The following is a 27,453-nucleotide window of genomic DNA, read 5'->3' as shown; positions in this document are numbered from 1 at the left end:
ATATATATATGAGATAAGAGGAGGTGGATACTTTAATACTTATACTCATACTTATACCTATGTATAATTGCAGATAAATACTTATCCTCATATCCATATAGTTTTTCTACTTCCAAGAATTTTTTTGCCCATACAATCTAGAAATATTTTCCCATCCCTATCTAAATGCATGTGAAATTATTAGCAAGTCGTTGAAAGTTTTAGGAGAATTTTTTTTTTTGTTTGGTGTATATTCCTTTAAATGTTGTCTGAGAGAAAGATTCAAGATAGAATTTCCGTTAAAGGCTCAATGATTGCAATCACATTCTTTTCTCTTCATTTTTTTGTGGAAGAATTGTTTTATGAAAAGCAAACCAATGAGTGACATATATCTAATGGAATGCGGGAATATCGATGGAAGTGAATGTTTTACATGTTCAGATTCTTCTCAAACCAAATTTTATTCATTTTCTTGACATGTTTTTATGCACATCATAATCGTTGAAAATATACCGAAAACAATTGATAATGGTTAAAGGGTATGTATGTGAGGACAGAGCACAGCAACAACTTGTCATGAAAAGTGTGTGTCACACCAACCAAACTTTTGCCTCTATATATAAGCTTGATATTGGTTTGATACAGTTGACTACTTGAGTCAACACATCAAAGTTTCGTTGCTAGACTTTGCCTGAAACTAGCTCTTATTGACTTACTTCCTTCACCATGGAAATTGGGAAAGAGGATGAGATTATGGACATGTCAATGTCACCCCCATTAGTTGGTTCCACTAACAATGACACTTGTCACAACAAAGACATCATGTCTCAGGCATATCTTCAAAATAAGTACTCAGAGATTGACATAAAAATTGAAGGTTCCAATATGGAACAAAATCGCCCCCTCCCCATATTTCTCAAGGTACTAGGGAGTAATGGCTTTAAGCTGTAGGAGAAAAATGTTACATTATATTTTTAAATTGATTCTTTAATGCATAAATAGTATATGTACTTACAGTCAATAAATATTTTATATATTGTTATTCAATCATATATATTATATATGTTAAGATTTTTTTTGTTAATTTTTATAATAATTACCTAAAAAATCATGCATATCATTATTTTTTATTAGTTGACATGGTAAAAACATTTACACTAAGTGCATAAAAATTAAATTGCTCTTAAATACAATATCATTGGTTTATTATCTAAACAGGTAACTTTTAAAGTAATGTGTTAAAAGTTAAAAAGTGTTAAAAAGTAAGTGATGTGTTAAAAAGTGTGGTAAAGAGAGTGTGATGATACTTGCATTCCTTTCCTATAGTTGTGTGTGTGCATTTCTTTGTTGCATATGGACCAAAATCAGAGTCAAATAACAACTAACAAGTATCATTACATTTTTTTTGGTAAGCCAACAAGAATCATAACTATACTATTTTGATTTTGTTAAATAATTCACTTCATTTCTCATTGATGTGCAGTTTGAAAATGTGGAGTATAAGGTGAGAAATAGAAAAGCAGGCTCTAGTAACCTTGTGAAAACAATGGTGTCAAAGGTATCCACACAACTCACTGTGGAAGAAGATAGATATAAGAAAATTTTGAAGGGCATCACAGGAAGCATAGGCCCCGGTGAAATTCTTGCTCTGATGGGTCCTTCTGGCAGTGGGAAGACAACCTTGTTGAGAGTCATAGGAGGAAGAATAGTTGACAATGTAAAGGGAAAAGTAACATACAATGATGTTCGTTTTACTACAGCTGTCAAGAGGAGGTTAAGTGGTTAACATAATCATTTGTGTTAAATGGATTCCCTGCATTCACACATTCATGTATTCTTGAATTGAAACCATTAGACAAAGATACAACGGTTCTCATTTCACATTCATATTTTATGTAGAATTTTTTTAGATAAAGTATGAGTAATTTGATCTTCATTTAATGGTTCTGATTATCTAAATGCATGAATTCAGGAGCTCCCTAACTGTAGGGAATCTCAATCCATGTTACTTCAAGTACTTGATCCTTTTATAGAACATGAATGTGTGCTAATACTTTTCATTTTCTTTTTTTACCCTACCTGCTAGGATTGGATTTGTGACACAAGAGGATGTGCTTTACCCACAATTAACTGTTGAAGAAACTTTAGTCTTCTCTGCACTCTTGAGGCTGCCAACCAATATGAGCAAGCAGCAAAAATATGCAAAAGTGAATACAACTATCAAGGAGCTAGGCCTTGAAAGGTGTGTTTTGAACCACATTTCATATGTGCATGTGAGAATTAAACATAAGTTACTTCAAATGAAAGGCATAAAAATGTTTCTCCAAATAATGTCTTGCATAACCATAGATGCCGCCACACAAAAATAGTTGGAGGATATCTCAAAGGCATATCAGGAGGAGAAAGGAAGAGAACCTGCATAGGCTATGAAATTCTTGTTGATCCTTCACTGTTGCTACTTGATGAACCAACTTCTGGCCTTGATTCCACCGCAGCAAACAAACTCCTTCTCACACTTCAAGGACTTGCTAAGGTATTTATTTATAACTAAATTTAATCATGTTCTATTTTGATAAATTGCTCAACTGTAGAACACTAGAACCTAAATGCATAAACATGTATGTTGAGGGTTGTAACATTGGATTTACTTGTAGGCTGGAAGGACTATAATTACAACAATACATCAGCCATCCAGCAGAATCTTTCACATGTTCGACAAACTTCTTCTAATATCAGAAGGCTATCCTGTTTACTATGGAAAGGCTAAGGACACAATGGAGTACTTTTCATCCTTGAGATTCACCCCACAAATTCCAATGAATCCTGCAGAGTTCTTGCTTGACTTGGCAACTGGACAAGTGAATGACATAAGTGTTCCAACTGATATCTTGCAAGATCAAGAATCTTCTGACCCTTCAAAAGTTGTTATTGAAGTAGGATTTTCCTTAGACCTTTATATTTATGTACATGCTCAATCTCTTAGCTTATTATTAACTGTTTCATTATTATGTTAGTATCTACAACTCAAATACAAAACTCTACTGGAACCAAAAGAAAAAGAAGAGAACCATAGAGGAGCAAACACACCAAAACATCTTCAACAAGCCATTCAGGTTAAGAAGGAGTGGACATTGAGTTGGTTGGACCAATTTGATATTCTTTCCAGGAGAACATTCAAAATACGATGCAAGGACTATTTTGATAAGCTAAGACTAGTTCAAGCACTTGGTATTGCACTTTTGTTAGGGCTCCTTTGGTGGAAATCTTCAACCAACACTGAAGCTCAACTCAGAGATCAGGTTATTTCCATGCTATTAGTTTTCTAATGTTACAAGATTGAGCTTCTAATCACTATCTTTGTTGCAGGTTGGTTTGGCTTTCTACATCTGTATATTCTGGACATCTTCAAGTATTTTTGGAGCAGTCTATGTCTTTCCATTTGAGAAGTACTACTTGATAAAAGAAAGGAAAGCTGACATGTATAGACTAAGTGTATACTATGCATGTAGCACTATATGTGACATGGTGGCACATGTTTTGTATCCTACATTTTTCATGGTCATCTTGTACTTCATGGCTGGCTTTAAGAGGACTGTTGCTTGCTTCTTCCTGACACTATTCAGTATTCTGTTAATTGCCATAACAAGTCAAGTAAGTCATGTCAATACTCAAAATGAATGAGTTAGTGGCTTATTAATTATTCATTTGTTAACATTTATAATTTTGTTACCAGGGGGCAGGAGAACTATTTGGAGCTGCAATTATGAGTGTTCAAAGAGCAGGGACAGCTGCTTCTTTAATACTAATGTTATTCCTTCTCACAGGTGGCTACTATGTCCAGGTATATACAATTGTTTTAGTGTAAAAGCTTTTCTCACAATATTTAGCACAAATAACTTCTTTTTATTTTAACTAATTAATTATGTTTCCCTATTTCTTATTTTATTAATTATTTTTTTATGGCTAAATTACTCTTTTAATTTCTCTATTTTTTTAATTTGTTTAACTTGACATCACTATTACTAAAATTTTAAATTTGATCCTCTAATTACCAAAATATATTTCATTTGATCCTTTCGGTCTATTTTTTCTTTAACCACATTAACCTAATTAACAATGATATGTCCATTTTTCATTGGATTAGGCTAATGTCATTTAGCAACAAAATAAGCGGAAAAGACTACATTATATATATATTTTGATAATTAGAGGATCACATTTAACATTTTAATAATAAAAGGATTAAATTGAATAAAAAAAAGCATTAAAAGAGTAATTTATACCTTTTCTATTCAGTAAACAATATTTAGACTATAAGTATTGTAAAGTTGATTGTATTTTAAGAAAAGTTAGTCACACATTTTTCAAAACATGAAATTCACGAGAGACTCACTAAATGACATGAGTCTTATTTTTTTATTAATGGATTCCACACATTATTTATTAACTTCGAGTGAATTTCAATTAATAATAAAAAGTATATTAAAAAAGATGTGTTAGCATTATTAGCTTTTTTTCGTATGGATTGCAGATAATTTATTATTCATTCCTTATCTAAATCTTTATAATTTAAACACAAGTTACTAGCTAGTTTGTAGAATGATGGATGATGGGTTGTATATATATCAATGTTGTAGTCTCATTTGGGTAAGACATTCACTCATTTCCATTGTGCAGCACATACCAAAGTTCATGAAGTGGTTGAAGTATTTGTCCTTCATGTACTATGGCTTCAGGCTTCTTCTAAAAGTGCAGTATTCAGGTGACCAATTATATGATTGTGAAAGCAAGGGAGGGTGCAGGACCCTGCAGAGTTCACCTACATTTGGCATTGTAAACTTGAAAGGTGGATTAAAAGAAGTGTGGATTCTGCTAGCTATGGCCTTAGTCTTTCGATTGTTAGCTTACTTGTGCCTTCGTAGAAGAATTGATCATTCCAACTAATCTATAATGGAATTCATTGCTTTAGATCTAAGTAATTTACTACAGTAGGATTTGAGAGAAGAAATAATAACCATATATATATATATATGCAGGGTAGTTACTCAATAATTGTTGTTGATGAAAACTAGGCAGTTAGAAACAAATACTAAATTCACTCTTTTCTTAGCCAAATCACTGAAATAAATTTCATTTTTCATTCTATTCCTATTGTGATTTGATTTCTTGATTTTAGCCATTAGTAGTTTTCATCCTACCTGGATGTTAACTTCTCCATTAATAAATGTAATTTTCAAATATCTAAGCTCTATTACTCATTTTTTTTATAAATATTTTTGAGTTCGAAAGTTTGACTAGTAATTTATAGTAAACTATACCGTACATGAACCATCTTTTAGGTGATTTACCGGTGGATCATTTATTTGAACCATTAGATATATTAATAAAAAAAAACTTATGGTTGAGATCGTTAACCTAATACTTGTAATTAATTAGTAATACAATTTGCACTTTAGTCCCCGTATCAACCTATAATTTGTGGATCAATTTGTAAAAGTTTTTTGGACAAATTTGAGAATCGGGAATCCTAAGCTTTTATCATTGCCCTTTTGATGATCCTCTCTGCATCAAAGATATAGATATGTGAGTAAACATAACCACGATGCATTAAAGCAACTCCACCATAAACTACCAACGATGCTAATCCATGAACACTAATGTCACATTTTTGCTTTATCACATGCGTTACTCAATCATCTCACGCTGGTTAGAGGAATGTTCAAGAAAAAATTTTCAACCCTCCACCACTGATAGTTTCTTTTATTTGATTTTTGTTTCCTTCCTTCTTTGATTCGATTTGGTTCCCTTCACAGTTTTTTTTTTGGATATTTAGGGATTTTTTGAGGCTTCAACATGATTAATTAACTTTTATATTTACATGATAAATTTAATTATATTTCAAAATAACAATTAAAGAAAAGCAAAAGCAAAAGAGAGATAAAACATTGATATTTGAGTACCTAGGTAAATGTGCAGCAGCATCTCGTGTCTCTCAACAAAAATTCAAAGGACTATTCTGCAATTTTGTAAAAAATTCTTTAACACTGTTGAATACCAGTTCAATGTCATGTTTACCTCTGATACCCGGTCATTTAGCAAATGCACCCGTGGACCATATGTTTAAATTAATGGTCCACCACAAAATTCACCAATAGTTTATTTAACCATACATTATCGATTAATTATGATTTGTATAATATAAGATACACGTTATATCAACATCACTTTTATTAAATTCATTAAATGTATAATATTTGATGGAGCTCTGATAGTGTAAATGACGTCTTAATTATAATTAACGGAAATTCAATGGAAAATTAAAAATTGATAAATTATATATTTGAATCTAACCGGATGGAAAGTATATATCTATTTTTTAACACAAGAAGGTAAGACAATGTAATATTTATATTATCTCCGAGGGGAAGGAAATATTATTTACTCTAAATATTATTAATAATATTTTCAAATAAAACTTTCTTACTTTTATTCTCTCTTTTTTCATCTTCACAATCAAACCAAATGAAGCTTAAATTATTTGTTACTTAAATGTAATTGATATTTTTTTTTATTTTCAATTACTTACCCGATGTATAGAGGTGAAAATGAGTCAAGTCAAGTCAAATTTTACTAGGCTTGAGCTCGACTTGAGTTGAATAAATAAAATTTGAGCTTGGTTCATTATCTGTCATTGACTTTTTTAAAGGCTCGACTTCACTTACATAAAAGTCTGGTTTGACTTATGAACCTATTTAAAAGTTTGCTTAAAGATGTCTTTGATCAATTAATTGTTTTAAAACCTAGTGAAATACTAATTAAAAAAAGAAACTTATAAAATTTCGTCTAAGTAATGTATAAATTCAAAAATAATTGATAAACAAAATTATATTGAATTCAAATTGTTAAAACACAAAATATATCAAAAGAAAATAAAAAAAGAGAGCATAATATTAAAAAATATATGAATTAGAGATGATTTATACTAATATAGCTAAATAAAAATATTTAAATGATGTGTTGGTTGTATTATCCTTTTAACTTGAGTCTTTTTTTTTTTAATTTTTTTTTACCTTGCAAGTAAACTCTTTAAGCACTTTATGTCACTATCATTTATAATGTCATCAAGATGATATAGATACTAGTTGTTATTATTATTAAATTATTATTATTATTAGTTAAATAAGCCGACTTGTTAAACTTAACAAACTTCTTTTATAGTTTGACTCTCTCATCTTTTTATCTACAAAAATTTTTTAAAAAATTTGAACTTAAGAACTTTATAATAAATAAATCAAGTCAAATATAAAGAGCCTTGACAAACAACTTGACTCATATCCATTCGTATCGATGTAACATATGTTGTATTACATTGACCGTCCAAATAGCTATAATTCTTCACCTTCATTCGTGAAAATCCGTAACAAAAATCATGTCTAAGTTAACTAGTAATCATTTAGGAGATGATTTTTTTTAAGTCTCGAGAATATTAATAAAACATGAAAATATTATTTTTTGGTATATTAAAAATATATGTTTAGTTAACCATTAAAAATGGTTGAGAATATTTTTTATATGTTGATAAATAATTAAAACATGTGATTGTATGATTTTTTTTCTTAAGAATATATATAATAATTACTAAAATATTTTTATTATTAAAGTTTATTAAAAAAATACAAATGTGCCCAAAATAGTAGGTACAAATGTAATAACCCACATGAAAGTCCTAAAAAATAGTGTCCAAAAAATGTCATTACAACCACACAATCCCATAATTATATTTTATTAAAAAAAAATACATGAAGGAAACATTAAGAAGATATTGGAAATTGGATAACAAGAAGATGTATATATATTTTTACTCATCAAGAATGATTCTCCTTCCATGGAAATAAATATGTTTCATCCTTTCTATTTAGATTAAATATTATTTAAAAATGAGATTTTAACTTATCCAAAAATAAAATATAATCAAAATTAATTATTTTATTACTTTATAATAAGTGCGGAATAAATTTTTCTCCTCCTCCTGTATTCCTAGAAATAAAAAAATTATCACTGAAATAAACCTGGCTTTATATGATTAATAAATCACGGTTTGTAGAATGAATTTATATCGTTGTTTATCTCCTTCATTTGGTTAAGTTTCTTGTTCATTTCCAGTGTGCAAGATCACCAACAATGACTGAAGGCTTGTTTTTGTTGTAGCACATACTAAAACTCATGCTGTGATTGAAGTATTGGTCATTCATGTACTATGATTTAAGACTTTTTTCTGTGTAAGTGCCGCATGAGACCAGTTATGTGATTGTGCAGACAAGGGTCCCTACTGATGTCACTTATTTGACATTGTAAACTTAAAAGGTGGCTTTTAAATAAAAGTATATGTTCTGCTAGTCATGGTCCCATGCATGCTTCCAGTTGTTGGCTTACATTATTTATGTCTCTGTAGAAGAATAATTGATGCCTGCAACAAATAATTTATATGTAAATTGCCACACCAGGATCATTTAAGGGTAATATGTGTGAACCTATAATTGCACTTAAAAATAATACATTTTTGTATTCCATTTTATTGTATCCAGAGACTGTTTGGATCAGTGTTTGAAAAATGCTTTTGCAGAAGTTGTTTCCAGAGTAAAAGAACACTTTTAATTTTAGACTTTCCTAATTTTAATCTAAGCATGGTGTGGTTTTCAAAAGTGAATTAAGCTACTTTCCTTGCATTCTTTTTTTTTTTTTTTAAGAAAAACAATGTTTGGAAAGCTTGTTGATTTAATTTAATTATATAATGTTCACTAATTATGAGACACGACAGTACGTAGTACAATGGTTTTCTTTGCGAGACAAATTAATAGTACTTTTAACAACCTTTTTGGTTGGAAATAAAAGACAGCTTCATAATTGTTAGTGGACAGTGAGGGTGAGCAAATAAACAAGCATAAAAGATTAAAGCCATAAATAAATAAACAGAAGGTGCGAGTTTATCAAACGTAATTACTATACTATACATTAAATTAAATGAACCTTTCATGGTTTTTACGTAAGACAACTCATGGACAACTACCGAACATTGCACAAGTCATTCACAAAGCTTTACCCACAAAAAAAAAGTCATTCATATATAAGTACAAGATTTTTATTTTATTTTACATACACAATATTTATGTTATTTAATAACGAGTGAATAAATTGTTAAAATAATTTGACCTTCCATATATTTACGATTACAGTCAAACTTTATTAATCATATAGTAGTATATGATCAAGTTGTAGTAAAAGAAAATTTAAACTAAAAATAATATTTATATTAAAAATACGCCTCGTATTTAGGATAAACACAAACAAATGAAAAGTAGTGATTTTAAGCTTTAGTGTAGTTACTTAATCATAACTAAAAAAATATATAACAGAATTTGTAGTGAGATACATACCTCCATTTTTATAATAATAATAATAAAAAAACGTTTCTTGCATTATATGTGAAAGAGAAAAAAACATAACTAAATATATAAGAGACACCCAATAAATAAATGTGACCCAAATAGAACTCAATTAATCAATTAAATTTGCTAATAAAAATTAATTATAACTCAATTAATCAATTAGATTTGCTAATAAAAATTAATTATCGATAAAACCAAGGATATTTCATATTATCTAAAATATATAAGAGGCATTTGTACACAACTTAATTCAGTGTCTATTTAATTTTTTTTATCAATTATGATTATATTTTTAAGTTTTATAATGAAACTTAAAAAATTAAAAGTAAATTATTTAAATAAAAATATTAATATGAAATATTAAAATGAATTTTGAAACATAAAAAAATAGAAATCCCTTTTATAAACACAAATTAAATAAGCTTTATATGATTTTTTCAAATCACTCTCATAACTAAATTAGAATAAAAATAAAAAATAAAGAAAAACTACCTTAAGCGGAATAAGATTATAATAACAACAAAAGTGTCTCTATTAATATTTAACACAGCTTAAACATCTAAGACTTCAACTCAACCATTGATTAAATTAAGTGATTAATTGATGCAATGAAGAGTGCCACCTATTAAAGTTTTTTTTCACATAGCTATGAAACTATTCTAATAATTAAGTGATGTTAAAAATAATATATCACTACTTTTCTTTATAAAAATATATAATACTTTTAACTTTATAACATGTTTATACTAATATGATTAGATATCTTCTGTTAATCGCATCAAAAATTAATCACACTCATAGGATATCTTATTTATAGGAAATTCAACACGAATCTCCCATTAAATAAATGGTTATTTGACTAATGAATATACCAATATCATATATCATTATCCAACATATCTTATGACTATAGGCTAATATGTTATTTTTATAAGCTAATATAATAATTTATAAAGCGTACCCTTTTCTATACTATCCTATTTTTATAAGCAAATATTTTCTTAATTTTTTTTGTTCCGTCAAAAACAAAATTCTGGTTTTTTATTAATTTCCTGGCATGTTCCTGAGGTTCCCACGAGCACAAAACCAAAAAAGAAAAAGAAAAAACACCAAAAAGATGAAGCCACTCATTCATCATACGGCATTACTCTTTGTTACTCAAAACCATTGAGTTGCTCTGCTGTCCTCTCTCTCTCTCTCTCTCTCTTCCGTCAGTTCATAATTGGAACCCTCACAACAAAACTCAATCTTCTTCTTCTCTATCTCTCTGCTACGTTCATGTTCTGCTGAATCATCACCCCACCATCATGGAACTTGTTCCATACTCTGACCCATCCTCCACCACCCCAGCATGGCAGGACATGTTCCGATCCGCCTCTGCCCGCCACCCCTCCTCCACCCCTCCACCCCACGCGCCTCCCTCCCAATCCCACGCGCCCTCCCCCTCACCCCACGCGCCGCCGAATCCGCCATCCGACGCCGACCCAGATGGAAAAAACACATTTTCCGGCGATCCCCAGGTGCGCTTGGCCCTCTACATCGCCATGGCCCATGCGGGTCTCGCCTTCGCCATTTTCATCCTCTACACTTTCTCGAAGCTTCTAGAACAGTATTTGAGACCCCTTCAATGGGCAGTGTTGTGTTCTATTCCTCTTAGGGGCATTCAGCAAACCCTCGTTAAGTTTTGGTCCGAACCCCTTCGTCTGGGTCTCACAGAAACCGTTCTCGCTGTTCCCGTTGCTGTTTTCAGGGCTTTTGTTGGCACACTCGTTGAGATTCGTGAAGCTTCTTTTAGAGTTATTTTGAGGAAACCAAAGCCTCAGCAGAATCGCCCTTCGAGGAAGCGAAGTGGGTTTTCCAAGTTGCTTCGTTTGCTTGTAAGTTTTGGAATTTTCACCATTGCTTATGAGAGGCTTGGTGGGTTTGGGGCATTGTCACTTTTGGGGTTGGGGTTTTTGTTCAGTTCAAATAATGTGGATTCCACTATGCACACTTTGTCTTCTTATAGGAGCCTTAGTTTCAGGCGTAGTGCAATTAGTGCCTTTTTCACCAGAGGGATATTGAGGAAGTTGAAGATTATTGTGGCAATTGGGCTAATTGTTTGCATGATTGTGGGTTTTTTGAGTGGGGTGATTTTCTTCTCTTATAAGATTGGTGTTGAAGGGAAAGATGCGGTGATATCATTGAAATTGCATGTGGAGGAGAACAATTATGCTGAGAGGATTGGTGTGAAGAAGTGGATGGACGAGAATGATGTTGCTGGGATGGTGGATAGTTACACTACGAAGATATATGAGACTGTGTCTGATCAGATAGATGGGTTGGCTCTGCAGTATAACATGACTGAATTTGTGACTGGCATTAAGCATTTTGTGATATCCAATCCGGTTAACTATTCGGCACCTTCGAAGGTTTTGATGACTCCCTCGCCGTATGCAGAGAAGTTCTTGAGCTTGAAAACCCGGGTTAGGAACCGTGAATGGAGCCAGATTTATGCAGAGGTTGACTCGATTTTGCGCGAGCTTGTGATCACTCGTGAGGATTTGGTTGAGAAGGCAAAAGGGTTTGCCTTCAAAGGAATGGATGTGTCTCAGCGGATTTTCACTAGTAGTAGAACTGTGCTTGGAAGCAGTACAAAGTTTATGTTCTCCATTGCGAATTCCATAATCTCTGGAGCCGCAGAGGTTTTCAATTTTGTGTCTCAGTCGATGGTGTTTATTTGGGTTTTGTATTACCTCATCACATCAGAGAGTGGTGGAGTGACAGAACAAGTGATGTGCATGCTTCCAATTTCGAACTCCACTAGGGACAGATGTGTTGAGGTTTTGGATAAAGCTATTTCAGGAGTCCTTTTGGCCACTGCTGAGATTGCATTTTTTCAAGGGTGTCTTACTTGGCTTTTGTTTAGGTTGAACAAAATACATTTCTTGTACATGTCAACTGTGCTTGCATTCATAAGTCCTCTCCTGCCAATATTTCCATCTTGGCTTGCAACAATCCCAGCAGCCTTGCAACTAGTGCTGGAAGGCAGATACATAATGGCCATTGTGTTGTCTATTATTCACCTTTTTCTCATGGACTATGGTGCATCGGAGATTCTAGAAGACGTGCCGGGGAATAGTGCATATCTTACTGGGTTGAGCATCATTGGGGGAATGACATTGTTTCCATCTGCTCTGGAGGTAAACTTTCACCCTCCTTGATTTAGTCTTCTCATGATTATAGAAGCATCAGTCTCTCACTCTTGGTGCTTCATGTTTTGCTGAATCTTAAGGTTTCCACCCTTCTTATTTCTGCATATAGAAATTAACTTGTCTTTAATTTTAGCTTTTTATGTCAACTTGCTTCTTTATAAGATTCTTGTTTTAAAATGGAAAACTGGTTTACCTGCATAACTTGTTTAAAACTTAGTTCTAAGCTTAGAAATGTGACTACTAGGTTGATGTGGTTTTCTCTAAACTGAACTTAATGCTAGCTACTACTGTAAATAATGTGCCAATGCACTTGGGAATCCAATGAACTGCTAAAATAACTTTAATTTATATAAAGTAGTTCTGATTCTTTTGGGCTAATTTTGATTTACCAAGATAAAATTTGAGCCGTTTGATCTTAATTCAACAATTTTGATTGGTCAAATTTCCTGTTGAGACATTAATTTCAACGTTTTAACGGTTTCATTTTTCTGATGTTTTGTTCAGTCTATCCAGTACCTTGTTTTAGATGCATTTCTCTTGTATCCCATAACATTATTATTGCATTGACTGAAGGGTGTGTTGTTCTGCAGGGAGCAATTATGGGGCCATTAATAACTACAGTTATGATTGCACTGAAGGATTTGTATGCTGAATTTGTTTTGCAAGAACCTAAGGACAAGTCCAAGCAGAAAGCCAGCTAGCTAAGCTTCTACTACCTGTGTCTATAAAAACTATTTATTTGCAGTTGAGGTTTGGTGTAACCGCATGCTCTTTGCCATTGTTGGAGTTTGCCTTTAGATTTTTGAGTTGCGCATATAGTTACACAATTTCATTTTTATCTGTATCATTAGATTATTATAATTGAAAAAAATAGGACCCACTTTTTACGTCATTTTATTCATTTTATTAGGTGTCATCAAATATTTTCTCTCGGTGGCAGTCAAAATTGTACACAGTTTGTATTTGTATTTTATTCCTGTAACAATTTTTCTTATTCTTTGTACCAAAAGAGAAGAGACTCATGCAAGCTTTTCAGAAATATGATGTCACCTTCATTATTGGTGGATTTAGTCATGAAGATGAGTTTTACTAGCATCACTATTAGCATTAATTATATGTATTTATTAGCAACTATGCCGTGTTCAGAAGTATATACTAGTACTTAGTGAGCACAACTATGCCGTGTTCATTATTGGTGGATTTAGTCATGAAGATGAGTTTTTTTTTGGGAAAAAATGTAAATTATATTAAACTCAAAATGATACAATAATAAGCGGGGTACCCCGCAGTTAAAGAAAATCAAAAGTTTTCCTAATATAAAAAGATATATATCAAGATGCTAAAACAAATGCAACAGGTGCGCTGATGAGTTTTACTAGCATCACTAGTAGCATTAATTATATGTATTTATTAGCAACTATGCCGTGTTCAGAAGTATATACTAGTACTTAGTGAGCACATCTATATTTTGTACACTAAACACTATCTTTATATTTTGTCTAACTTTCGTGCATTTATATAACAAGACTTTTGCATATACTTTGACTTTTGTAGGCAAAAGTTTCATACCAAAACAAGAATAGAACAAAATAAAATACTGGAAGTGATGCATTTTGATTTCACTAAAAAGGGAAATAAGAAAACATTCTAATCCGTCTTGTTTACATGTTAAATATCATTACCTTTATATTTCCATTAACTTTCTTACTTTGATAGAACAATGGTATATACTAAGTATGTTTTATAGTAAGTTTCTTGATACTAACTATATTTTATAATAAGTTTGTTAATACTAAATATATTTTAACATGTATAATTTTGTTGATTAATAAGTTATAAGATTGTAACTTTGAGTGATATAAGTAGTGATTAGTGAAGGTGTTAAAACAAAAAAGCATGAGTACTATTTTATTTGCGGTGCCTTTAAAAAATAGAATATAATAAAACATAGGATCAAAACGTGATACACATTGATTCTACTAAAAAAGGGTAGAAGAAAAAAGAAATAGAAGAAGACAGAACGTTCTGTTCTGTTTCATCCACTCACCAAACTTTAATGTAATGCCTCCTTTGTCGTGTTCAGAGTTGTTTCTACTTTATGCAGCCTACTTTTGTATACTTCAGGGATAAATATTAAGAGGAATCATCCCTAATTATTAAGAGGCATAAATATTAAAGTTTTTACATAAGTATATAAGAATAATAGGCTAATAAGAAAAAATTCTATGTTAAACAAAGGCTAAAATAGAATTTATGTTCATTATTTATATTTTAAGTTTTAGCATGCTCTCCTACGGTTAACAAGTTTTACTTTGACCATTTATAATATTTTTGTTAGACCAAATTGATCCTTCTATTAATTTTTAATACTAATGGTGTTAATTTTTCCTAGTGTGTTATCTTTCACAATTTATCACATGTTATTAAGTTGATTAAATTAGGGTAATAAACTAACATAAGGATTAATTTGGTCTAATAGAAATTTTTTAAGAAATTAAAGTGAATCTTTTTAAACTTAAAGAACTAAATATTTATTTTAGCCTAAAACAAATTATGAAATGTGAAAATTAAAATCAATGTTACTCAACACATGAAAAACTGGAAGGAAATATGTAGCTTAAATTTTATAAAACTTAGGTCTAACTTTTTTTATATGGCATAAACTTATTTTTAAGGTGTAATACAACTTTTATGATAAGAGTTTATTTTGTAATAAAAGTTTCAAATACAGCATAATCCTTTAATAAACTTGTAGACTTCACTTTTTATCTATATCAACATTTTTAATATTTTAAAAGATAAATAAATATATGATTTTAATATATTATTGGGTAAATAGTTATTTTTGTCCTTGAATGTGTAATCTGTTGACAAATGTGTCCCTGAAAGATGAAAATACAAAATTTAGTCCCCGAAAGTGTAAAAAGTGCAACAAATATATCCGACCGTTAACTTTCGTCTGTCATCCTTAATAAAATAGCCTACGTAACACATAGGGACAAATATGTCACTAAAATGATTGTCAACGTGGTCATCTCTAATTATCAACATAGGGACATATTTGTTATATAATATTTTCTTAACTTTTCGTCTTTGGAAATATGAATGGGTGAATAACTACTTTTGTCCATGAATGTATAATTCGCTGACAAATGTGTCCCTGAAAGATGAAAATACAAAATTTAATCCCCAAAAGTGTAAAAAGTGCGACAAATATATTCAGTTGTTAACTTTCGTCCATCACTGTTAATAAAATAGTCAAGATTCGAAGAAGTGAAATATGAAATATATTAATCTTTTATTTTATAGTAGATTGTGATTAATTATTATAATTTGGAAAATTTTGTAATGATTGGTACACTCTTACAATGTTTATTTTGGATAATTTCTATTGTGAGAGACAAATTATGATTGATAATCAATATTATCATTATTATTATATTTGTTTTAAATTATGTTTACCAATATATTTTTTAAGTGATTATTGTAATGTTATGCTTGTAACGATAAAAAATGGCAAAAATTTATCCTAAAATTATATTTTACCCTTAATGAAACGGAATTCTAGGTTTAACAAATTAGTCCAATAGAAACATACTGATATTTAGGTGCAATAAAAAATTACTGACATTTCTGTCTAATAATGATAACTTTTTGACATTTTTGTCAAATGGAACGTATTAACATTTAGGTCAAAAAAAATTATTGACATTTTCCTCCAATAAAAAAATGTTGACATTTTCATTCAACAAAAAAATTATTGACATTTACATCAAAAAAATGGTATCTCATTGACATTTTCGTCCAATCTAGTCAGCATGATCACGTTGACAATAATTTCAGTGACAAATTCATCACTCTATGCCACGTAAGCTATTTTATTAATGGTGACTGATGGAAGTTAACGACCAGATATATTTGTTGCACTTTTTACACTTTCGGGGACTAAATTTTGTATTTTTTATCTTTCAGAGATGCATTTATCAGCGAATTACACATTCAGGGACAAAAATGACTATTTATCCAACTTTCAAATAGAGCATAAGTTTATCCTTTAATAAACTTATAGACTTCACTTTTTATCTATATCAACATTTTTAATATTTTAAAAGATAAATAAATATATGGTTTTAATATATCATAAAAGTAACATAATAAAATAAAGGTTTAATGTCACTTTTGGTATACATAAAAGATAAATAAATATTTTGGTACTTATTTCAATATTCTGTTAGAAACGTAGTAGTACTTTGTTAACTTTTAAATTTTAAAAAGGACCAAAATATTACATTTCAAAAACATAAAGAGCAGAATAAATCTTTTAAAATATAATGTAGTAGGAGAGATTAGAGCAAGAGTTGTCTTCGACGAATGACAAAATCATGACTCTAACTCGCCAATTAACCCAAATCTGAATGAGGAAGTCACAATGATGCTCTTTGTGAGGTCTATGAGCAAGACCTCAACTATTGCGCACAATTGGGTTGAACAAGTAAAGGATTTTTCATCCGACATCTACAATCGGGCCGGGGAAGACAAGCAACTCAAAGAGGGGTTGAATAGTGCATTTTCACTAAGATGATTTTGATCAACCTGGCCGATCAAACCTCATCCACAATCGAGTGTTGTTGGTCTTCTTCTTCACCTTCATTGAGGTGACAATTTCGATTGGGTAGGGAGGTTGCGGCGGAGACAGGAGAGGGGACAGTGTAACAATCTTTTTGGATTGACGACGAGAGGCAAAATAGCGGAAGGAGAAAGGGCCTTTACCAATTGTGATTGAGAATAATCGATGAATGAAATTATTATCGTCATTAAATGATTAAATTGAATAAAAAGAATAATACTAATAATAATATGAGACTGAAGGTTGTTGTTGTTTGTGGTTCCAGATCCATCTTTTCTTCATTCACTTAGTGATTTTTTAAAATAAAAAAAGATAATGACGAATTTTAGTCGTCATTATGTTAACTTATCTATTCTAAATTTTAAAATAGTGACAGACACTAAGTTTCTAATGAAAAATTGAAAAAAAAATTATATATTTCAGAAATATAAAAGAGCATAATGAACTTTTAAAATATAATGTACCAAAGGGAATCAACCACGAAACATAATTGACCAAAAATGACATTAAACCGTCTTAAAAGTTAATAGAATACCAATGTTTCTAGTTGATCCGTGGGCCTCATACGGATCAACTATCCGTATGGTTGATCCGTATAATCCCAATCCAAAAGTTTTTTTTTTAATTTTTTTTCAAAAATATGTGTTACGAATTAATTTAAAATTAATGGCCCAAACAAGAATCAAGTTATTAGCATCATGCTCTAACAAATTAAGCTAATAGATCAATTATGTTATAAAATAAATAATGTTGATAATTAAATAATAAATTTTGTGACAATTAATTTTGATATAACTCATATGAATTATTTAATTCGTATACCTTTTTTTATAAATAAAAAATATTTACTATTAAAAAATTTAACATATTAATAAATTAAAAAACCATATTTTTGAAAAAAAAATTAAAAAAAACACTTATGGATTACGTGATCCGTAAGTGTTTTTTTAACTCATACGAATCACGTGATACGTAACACATATTTTTGAAAAAAAAATTTTAAAAAAACTTTCGGATTAGGCTTGTATGGATCAACTGATCTGTGGGTTTTATACGGATCAACTTGATCCATACAAGGCCCATGGATCAGTTGATCCGTATCCTTTTACAAAAAGGTAAAATGGGAAATTTGTGAAATTGGTGGGTGCTTGTAGCAGTGCCCAGTGGATCATTGCCATTTGATATTGGGCTTCAAAATAAGTTCATTAACAGGCTTTTGTTTTCTGGAGTCGCTGATAATTATTGATTAACAAATCATGGAAATTTGTGATAAACTAAAATTATATATAATAATCTCAACCTTTAATGTTTTAGTTAATGGCTATTATTTTGATTTCTCCTCTAAGATTAGAGGAGTCAAATCCTTTACACTTATATATATATATATATATATATATATATATATATATATATATATATATATATATATATATATTTCGAAGTTTAAGTAAAATTAAAAAACTTGGGTAAAAATGTAAGTTTATATATATAATAGTATTATTATTACTAAATATGAAAATTAAGTGTTTTTTATGCGATATGTTGAAATTCAAGTTTTAAAAATTAATTTAAATTAAGATTCATTAAGACTAAAATGATTTTAAAATCTAATTTGTCTTAAAAAAATAGGTCTCTTCAATTTGATGTAGAGTACCTATATTCAAATTAAAAAATTTAATTTAAACTAAATTAATTAAATTTAAGTAATAGTATTTAAGAGAAAATTTTGCCTCAAATAGCTGATTGAGTGGATGATAATTTTTGGAAGCAATGCTGTGTCCAAGTTTTACGGTGACCGTGTGAGGACAGAGGATGGATAAAAATGGATTAATTGCTTTTGGTTGTTGTTGAAATTTGAGATTAGCTACAGCCTACTGGGGCATGGATTGTGTTGGGTGGCCTTTGTTCATTTGTTCATAAAAATATTTTTTGTTATATTGGGAATGGAAAGCTTGAAAAATGAAGATATGATAATTGGGGGAGGAACCAGGATCTGTACACAATGGCATGAGAAATTGGACAATTGGGTTAGACAAGATCGTGATTTTGATGAGGAATTGCATTGCAGCCAATTTATGGAGTCATGAGGAGAATGGAATCCCTCCTCCAAAATTCAGGCAACTCTGCACATATTAAACCATGTAAGCATTTTTTTTTTATATTATTAGTATAGTGTATTCATCAATTTTGTCTCCTAATCATATTTTTTCTATTCACAAGATTTCAATCAGAAACTTTATTTAAGGAACCCAACAACTTGTTGGAATCATGTAAGTATTTGATTATTAAATATTTTAATTTGTAAAAAGTTAAATAATAAATAATAAGTGCTTATGTGTTACAAAATTGTTACATTATGATGTGGGTTAAAAATTGGATGGTGAGTTAATGAAGGGATTAAAATTGTCCAACATATGTAGAATAAAACCAAGTCATTAAAACTATTGGAACTAAAATTACACCCTCACTAAACTAAGGAGACACAATGTTTAATAAAGCCAAAAAACATAGACTGATATCTCTTGAGCTTTTTTTCTTCTTTTCAGATTGTACTATATATTTTTCTCCTTGATAGTATAAAAATGTTTTATACTTTCAACACAAAACTATTTAAGTAACCGAATTTGGTTTTCGAATGTAATGTTGATATATTAATAGTACTTAAACATATTTTTTTTTTTTTCATGTAACAACTAAAAAAGCTTTTCCTTCAAAGAAAACAAGTTCTCTCAAACACACTAACTGTTAATTGCTGCCATAAAATCCATTATTTCCCTGAAAGTGACTGCTTTCCTTTGCCAGAAATGACAATTATTAACGTTGCATGTCCCACCCGCCAAACAGGGTCAAATTATAGTCAAATACGTTAGAAACAAGCTTAAACTATATCTTTTATTTGTTAATTATATAGGCTGTTGCTTTCAACACATCCACCTAATAAGCAACATGTTGGCAGTTTTTATTGGTCAGCGGAAGGTTGAATTCTAGTTGTTCAAGTAACATACGTACTACCCGGCCCAACCTCTTTGAATTCCCTTTGATACCCTTTATTGTGAAGTCATGTACCTAATTCTTATTTTTTTTTTAAAAAGATTATATTGTATGTAAAATAATTTTACAATTTCATCCAATTATAAATTATAATTTATAATAAATTTGTTAACTTTTATAAAATTAACTTAAAAATTATATCAACATCAATGTACCTAATTTTTATTGTCAGTGTCACGGTTAAACTCTTTAAAATATTTGTTTTTAATAGTCAAAATTGATGAATTTATGTTAAGTTTAAGAAATTGGCAATTAATTAATTTTTTTTATCTGTGTTGTTATTCATGTAAATAAACCACTTATTAATTAACAATATTTGAGTTGAGTATATGTAACTCCTACCCATCAATATGTTGCCTTCGATTTAGACTCAGCTCTCATCTGATTTGAAGTTCTTGTAGCCAAGAATAGGAATATGTATAATTTTAGTACAGAAGAAAATATGCATAAAAATATGTATAATTTCAGTACAGAAGAAAATGATGTATGAACGAAAGCTTAGCTGAACATTGATATTTATTTTCCCTTTTATTTCGATGTCCATTTCTAATAATTGCTCAAAAATATGATCAAACTTTGCTATCATTTCGGATAGGCCTTCTTTCTATCACATTAATAAGAGGATGTTGACTTTTTTTAAGCTTGCTTGATCCCAGAAGTTTACTTTTGCTGCTGGTAGTAGATTCCCTAGTTCTTGACAAATAAGATTCAATCTTGTCTATGTTAAACTCATTATAATGGAAAAATGGTACCACAGTCTGTTTACTTTTATTTTTATTTCCTATTTTCATTTTTTTTTAAATACAAAATTGCTATTTTGTTTTTAATCTATTTTCTATTTTCAAATATTTATATAGAAAATACTAAAAACAAATTTTTTCTTTTCATTTTATTTCCTGCACAAATCTTTTAAAAAAAAACAAATTAAAAATAATATGACAGTTTTATAATTAAAATTAAAAACAAGAAATGAAGATAGAAAATGAAAAACAAGTAAACAGACCCTAATATTCAGTTTTCCAAACATTTATTTTAAGAAAAAATGTTATTATTGTTTTATTGTTTGCAATTTTTAGTAAAGAAGGTAGATATTCTTACAACCTTTACATTTAATAGTACCCCACATTACATAATTTATCAAACTTCAATATGAAAATTGGATGGTTCCGTTTAACCTTAAACAACACCACTTGCATGCATATTCATGCCAAGTTGAGAACAGAAGAATGATATGTCTCCACTCATGATTAACACAATTAGGTGAAAATCTTACACATGACCTACTGTGCAAAGTTAAGCCACATGAAACAATCTCCATCATTAAGCACAAGCATTAATCAAAACAATCATGTAAGCAAAACAAACAGTGTCTAGATATTGTCTTCTCCTCTCTAAAAATATCAGAACAGGTTAAAAAAAAAAGGGTTCCCCAAGTGTAAATGGTGTGGCTAATATGCAAAATTGTAGCAATCATTCTTACACCCAAGTAGGGCCACAATCCTCCTCTCTAACATTGGCATAAATTGCTATAGTTGGATTAGGTGGGCAACCCTTTACCACACCACACAATCACAAAATCACCTGTCCCCGCCAGAATTCAAATCAATTTTTTTTTGGTTTATTTTTATTTATAGCATATAAACTATAAAGAATGCATTTATGGAGGACACGAAATTAACAAACTTTACACCTTATATACTAGTCCTACGTATGTATGGATCACTTATCAGATATAACCACTTTAAGTCTTATCCACTTGAATTCAAAGAGGGAAAAACTAATAAACTTTACTTTAATTCCAAAAAATAAAAATAAAATAATACGAGGAGGAAAAAAAAATAAAAATCTTTGTGTTGGTCCTAATTTTCTCAAAGGAAGAGAGAGAAAAAAAGAGGAAAGTTCTGAAAAAATTGAACTCCGACAATTGCTTTTCTCAGCAACTCTTACTTCATAGAAAATATAGCTATAGAGGAAGTTGGCCAACGGTTAACTTCCCTCCGAACCTAGAGAGAGTAGTAGTCTCTTGTAATCAAAGCAAAGTTCAGTAGTCGATTCTTGGTCACCTTCTGAGACTCTAACTTCACCTTCCTGACATACCCTTCATACCAATCTTCCCTTTCTGTTTCCTTTTCCTACCTTCCTTCTATATACACTTCATCTCCACCTCTTCTTCACACTCACTAGATTTTTTCACCTCCAAGTCTTTCTGTTCACTATGTTATTACTAAAGGGTTCATGACATTCGCTTGAAACCTTGGTTTGTATCAATTGTAGCACTAGTTTGATTTTGGTGCCAAGTTTTTGAGCTGCGGTGGTGCTGACCCTGAAAAGTTCTCCAAGTCCGACATGAGATAAGGCTGCTGCTGCTGCTTTTCAAAGATATTGGAGCTGGTTTCAATTAGTAGACAAATTTGGTTGCTGAATTTCGTGTTCATGTGTCTTCAATAGATGGTATTTTTAAATTGAAAGCATAGTGACAATTTCTTGAATGTTGTTTCTTGACTTTTGAATTTATCTCCAAGACTTCAAATAAGTTGGCTCTCTCCTACAATTTCTTAAATGCTTATGTTCAATATTGAGAATCAAACAAGACTTGGTCTCAGGCACAACACGTTTTTCAATTTTGGACTTGTTCTGATCTGAATACTTATATAGAGGCAAAAGGGGTATCCTCTTTTCATTATCCTCTATTCATACATATCCAAAGAGAACAACATTTCCTTTCAATAACCCAATTAGTTGAAGCAGCATGGCTTCATTTCCTTCAAATTTTGCATTGGAACATAGCATGGCTAGTGCACAAAATAGTCACTCTCCTGCTTCCTCACCTTCTTTCATGACTAGAGTGGCCATGAGAATATCTAGATCAAGATGGTTCACCTTCTTGAGAAGAGTATTCCATTACCAAAATGGACCGAGATCCGATCTCGGCTCCAACCCTTTCAATTCCAGCACTTGGATGATGCTGGAGTTGATTGCTTTGTTGGTCCAGATAACAAGCACAACATTCACTTTGGCCATTTCAAAGAGTGAGAAGCCAATTTGGCCTATGAGGGTGTGGATAGCAGGTTATGATATTGGTTGTGTCCTTAATCTTCTTCTACTTTGTGGCCGCTACCATCAACTTCATGTCACTCAAGGGAATAACGCTCTTACCCTCTCTGAATTGGAGCAGCAGAGAAACAATGAAGAATCAAGGTACCCCTATGCTATTCATTTCAACAACTTCCATTTCCGTCTTTTGTCATTAGCAATTGGTAGTTACAATTTATAGGGTACTCATTATGTGAATGTGCTGAAAAGTTAGAACATTGGTTAGAGCCTAGTAGAAATTAGAAAATGTTGACACCATTGTTTTTTTGGCCGAATACAAACAACTTCAAGACAGAAGAATCTTCTGCCATAAAAAAAATCTAATAATTGTAGTGTTGAACTTTAATTTGTTATTTTAGTATTTCAACAAGAAACTATGGAATTGCTAAAGATGGGTTTTTTATTTTTTGATTTGATTTTATTTTTTCCTGAGGGAGAGCCCTATAATTGTAGTGGGCCTATGGGAGTGCACATGGTGCACATGGGGAAACAAGAGAGGAATGAGAGCTGGAAAAGGGGTCAGAGCATTGATGAAGATTTAACTCCTGTAGTTTTAATAATGTCCCACAAGTTTCATCACATAAAGTTAGGACATGAAGACAAAAATATCATTTTAACTTTTTAATTATAAAATAATCATAATTTCATAGTAAAAGAAAGGGAATGAAAAAGTAACTTAATTTTTTCGCTGAAAAAATTGGTTGAAGCAGGAAACAAACAAAAGATAATTAGGCCAGGCCACCACAAATCATAAGTTTATTGATTAGCCCAATTATTATATGAATTCGGCTGACCTAACTTAACTTCTATGGGGTCAATAATAAGGCACCACTCCTAACGTCTGATACCTTTCATTCAAAGAAAAATGTTAACACATTTTTAACACACTATTTTAATATACATTTTGTTGTTAGAGTTTAATAGGAAACGTCTCAATATAAAAGTTTTTATACTATTGACTACTCAGAAATGCATAACTTTTAAAATAATAATTATTAAAATTAATAAATTTATTATATATGATAAATTGATATTGAATGGTAATGTACAAATATTTTCATATCGTTTGATCATATATGATTTTATTTTGTGATTAAGTAAAATTCATGTAGGATTTATTATCAAATATTAAAGAATATTGAAAATAATATATTTAATAACAAAAATCCTCTTTGGTACGAGTTTTTTTTTTTTGCACAAATTACGCTTGAAAAATTTTCTTGTTGCAAATTTGAAGAAAAAGAAAAGTAAGTTAACTTAGTCCCATGCAGTGTGTACAGGAGCTCACATTTGATAGACAAATGCCGTAGTTCACTAGAGCTTTTCTTTGCCATATGGTTCGTGATGGGCAATGTATGGGCCTTTGACTCACGTTTTGGGTCCTTCCCACAAGCTCCAAAACTCCAAGTGCTCTGCATCATCTTGCTTTCTTGGAATGCAATATGCTACTCTTTCCCTTTCCTACTGTTTTTGCTTTTGTGTTGTTGTGTGCCACTAATGAGCACCCTCCTTGGATACAACATGAGCATGGGGTCCTCTGCTAGAGGGGCATCTGAAGATCAAATCTCACAACTCCCAAGTTGGAGATATAAAGGGGTTCACACCAACTTGGACCTTGGCAATGACTCTCAAAGCAGTGAAAGATTGATCAATGAAGATCCAGTAAGTGAAATAACTATCATACACAAAATTAGTAACATTTAGATTTTGCTATTAATATGCATATTCTCTAACACACTTTAACATTGGTTAAAATTTGTTGAAAATTATAAAATTATGAATGTGACACATTAAATAAGTATGACATACAAACTTTTACGATATTTAATAAATTTTAACTAACAATAAAAAGAGTATGTTAAAAGAAGAAATTATTTGTAGTCGGAAACCATTATGTCTATGATCTACAAGCAATCCTCGTGTGATACATAGTCAAATGTTTTAATTTAGGGGAAAAAGTTAATAAAATTATACATATTACATAAAAATTGATTGGAAATATGAACACATAATAATCTCAAGTCATGTAATAATTTTTCACTAAAAGAAATGTGTTACTAATATTTCTCCTATGTGTATATATGGAGCATGTGTAGGTGAGAACATGTTGTCAATAAAGGAACTAATATGGGGTATAAATGATCAAGATTTGATTTATGTTTTTTTCTCTCTCACTTTTCACCATATATACCTCATATATATGTGTGCATGTTTGTTTTCATATATAATTATTTTTTATTGAATTGATCCGTTTGTGTTGTTGGGTGAATTAACAGGAATGTTGCATTTGCTTGGCCAAATACAAAGACAAAGAAGAAGTTAGGCAATTACCCTGTTCCCATTTGTTCCACCTAAAATGTGTGGATCAATGGTTAAGAATTATATCATGCTGCCCTCTTTGCAAACAAGGATTACAAAGGTAGCAATAGGACGAGGCAGAAAATACACAAGAACATTCACAATCTTATATATATTCCCAATTATTTTGTTTTTTCCCCTTTTGGTTACACGAGTGAGTTTGTACATGTACAGAAGAGGTCACCAGTAACCAAAACTACATTGAATACTTGTTCTTAGGAGTGAACCAATCCCCTTACTTTTCAAATTAGTCCACTGTTTTTACAAGTTTTTCCTCCCCTATCCTGTCATCTAAATATTGCAAGGTGAGCATATAGTTGTACTGAATAATGAAGTAAATATTTATATTTGCTCCTTAATTTTTATACAATAAAATTATTTGGACTGCGTTTCCTGTTTAATTTAAAAGCAGTTATTTGGGCTTAACTCGAGTAATTGGAATACGTGTGAAATTATATAAAGCATCATAAATTTAAGTTGTGATAAATGTACCTTAATATGTAGAAGAAGAAAAATCTAGAAAAAACAAAATTTCCATTTTCAATAGTTGGGTTGAGATAAATTCTGTAATATAATGGACTCAATGGTTTCGATGCACGTGTTTAGAAGAGGTAAAATCTTGATCCATTTAACAACATATATAGGTAGGTTGGTACTTGAAATTTATGGATAACATGATTTTGCATTGGTTTACATTGGGGTAACATTTTGTTGTTGTTGAATGAGTTTGATCCACATCCAGACTATTTAGTCAGAGGAAAAGAAATAAGATGGATATAAATGTGGAAGAGAGAAATAAGTGAAAAATATGATGGGTTTGAGATAAGAGAACTAGAAAAGAAATTGATTATTGTTTCATAAATTGATTTTTTTTTATTATATAAAACCACCGGAAAACACCACATGTCATATGTCAGTAATTTTTGTTAGTTTTTAATAGTCATAAATAAAATCATCACAAATATAAAATAAATGTATTCTTTGTTGTATTTATGTGTGCAATTTAGTAAGGAAATAAAAAGACACAAGATATTAAAAAATTATCTTGTTTTAAAAAAAAAAATTCTTGAGAGTTTTTTTTTCTTCCTAAAGTAGAACCTTGATGTTGGAGAACTTGGAAGCGTGTCTGGTAGTAGATATAGTGAAAATGAATTATATTGAGGTGAAGAGCCTCCATTAAAGATACTTTAACTCACTAGCATGGGGGAGAGATTTGGCAGAATAGGAACCATCATTAGAAGCATTCCAAACAATAGCGTCTTAAGTATTATCATTGAGGAAGATACTACTGAATTTCTGTCTTATATCCATAGGAACCACCTTAGAAATCTGATTCCAATAAACATCCCTCATGGTCAAACTCACGTCCAGAATGTTGACATAGTTCACAAGACTACAAATGCACCCATCAATCATACCAGATGGATAAATCTCCTCGACCAACACGAAACTTAAAGCTAGGCTCAATGGATATGTTGTGGCCTTGACAATTAAAGATGATCATGTATGCTCATGTGTTACATGGAGGAATTTATGATAGTATGGCTAACATGAAAGCCAAGTTGACAATTATGTTATTTCTGTTATTCGGTTGTTTGAAGATGGTTAAGAATCGATTTCATTAATTAACAATTTGTATATGATTTCTCTAAAAATATGTCGGAAACTTTCAACAGATTGTCTGTTCTTCATTTCAAGGCGACCT

General features: G+C 30.7%; 3 protein-coding genes across 3 annotated transcripts; all 3 read left to right on the top strand.

Moving 5' to 3' along the window:
* The first annotated feature begins 705 nt into the window (after positions 1-705).
* On the top strand, positions 706-4,923 carry LOC100806094 (ABC transporter G family member 26). The gene is made up of 9 exons (XM_003552942.5): positions 706-900; positions 1,463-1,752; positions 2,066-2,221; positions 2,329-2,512; positions 2,634-2,912; positions 2,994-3,278; positions 3,346-3,630; positions 3,713-3,820; positions 4,657-4,923. Exons 1-9 carry the CDS (start codon positions 706-708, stop codon positions 4,921-4,923), a joined length of 2,049 nt encoding a protein of 682 aa, XP_003552990.1.
* Positions 4,924-10,520: 5,597 nt separating this feature from the next.
* LOC100775952 (uncharacterized) lies at positions 10,521-13,693 on the top strand. The gene is made up of 2 exons (XM_003551363.5): positions 10,521-12,607; positions 13,210-13,693. Exons 1-2 carry the CDS (start codon positions 10,733-10,735, stop codon positions 13,318-13,320), a joined length of 1,986 nt encoding a protein of 661 aa, XP_003551411.1. The 5' UTR covers positions 10,521-10,732; the 3' UTR covers positions 13,321-13,693.
* Positions 13,694-22,148: 8,455 nt separating this feature from the next.
* On the top strand, positions 22,149-26,149 carry LOC100818715 (E3 ubiquitin-protein ligase At4g11680). The gene is made up of 3 exons (XM_006602056.4): positions 22,149-23,495; positions 24,662-25,052; positions 25,667-26,149. The coding sequence occupies exons 1-3, from the start codon at positions 23,047-23,049 to the stop codon at positions 25,811-25,813; spliced, it is 987 nt and encodes a 328-aa protein (XP_006602119.1). The 5' UTR covers positions 22,149-23,046; the 3' UTR covers positions 25,814-26,149.
* Positions 26,150-27,453: the final 1,304 nt, after the last annotated feature.

The sequence above is a fragment of the Glycine max genome, chromosome 18 (genome assembly GCF_000004515.6).
Source record: "Glycine max cultivar Williams 82 chromosome 18, Glycine_max_v4.0, whole genome shotgun sequence".
NCBI classification, from domain to species: Eukaryota; Viridiplantae; Streptophyta; class Magnoliopsida; order Fabales; family Fabaceae; genus Glycine; species Glycine max.
This window is presented reverse-complemented; position numbering and strand designations above follow the sequence as displayed.

Bases quoted from the DNA above. Each gene is read 5' to 3' on its own strand.
- LOC100818715 (XM_006602056.4), top strand. From the start codon at position 23,047: ATGGCTTCATTTCCTTCAAATTTTGCATTGGAACATAGCATGGCTAGT. The intron at 23,496-24,661 runs GTACCCCTATGC...AGTCCCATGCAG, and splicing joins AGAAACAATGAAGAATCAAG to TGTGTACAGGAGCTCACATT. The intron at 25,053-25,666 runs GTAAGTGAAATA...GTGAATTAACAG, and splicing joins GATTGATCAATGAAGATCCA to GAATGTTGCATTTGCTTGGC.
- LOC100775952 (XM_003551363.5), top strand. From the start codon at position 10,733: ATGGAACTTGTTCCATACTCTGACCCATCCTCCACCACCCCAGCATGG. The intron at 12,608-13,209 runs GTAAACTTTCAC...GTTGTTCTGCAG, and splicing joins TGTTTCCATCTGCTCTGGAG to GGAGCAATTATGGGGCCATT.
- LOC100806094 (XM_003552942.5), top strand. From the start codon at position 706: ATGGAAATTGGGAAAGAGGATGAGATTATGGACATGTCAATGTCACCC. The intron at 1,753-2,065 runs GTTAAGTGGTTA...CCTACCTGCTAG, and splicing joins ACTACAGCTGTCAAGAGGAG to GATTGGATTTGTGACACAAG. The intron at 2,513-2,633 runs GTATTTATTTAT...ATTTACTTGTAG, and splicing joins CACTTCAAGGACTTGCTAAG to GCTGGAAGGACTATAATTAC.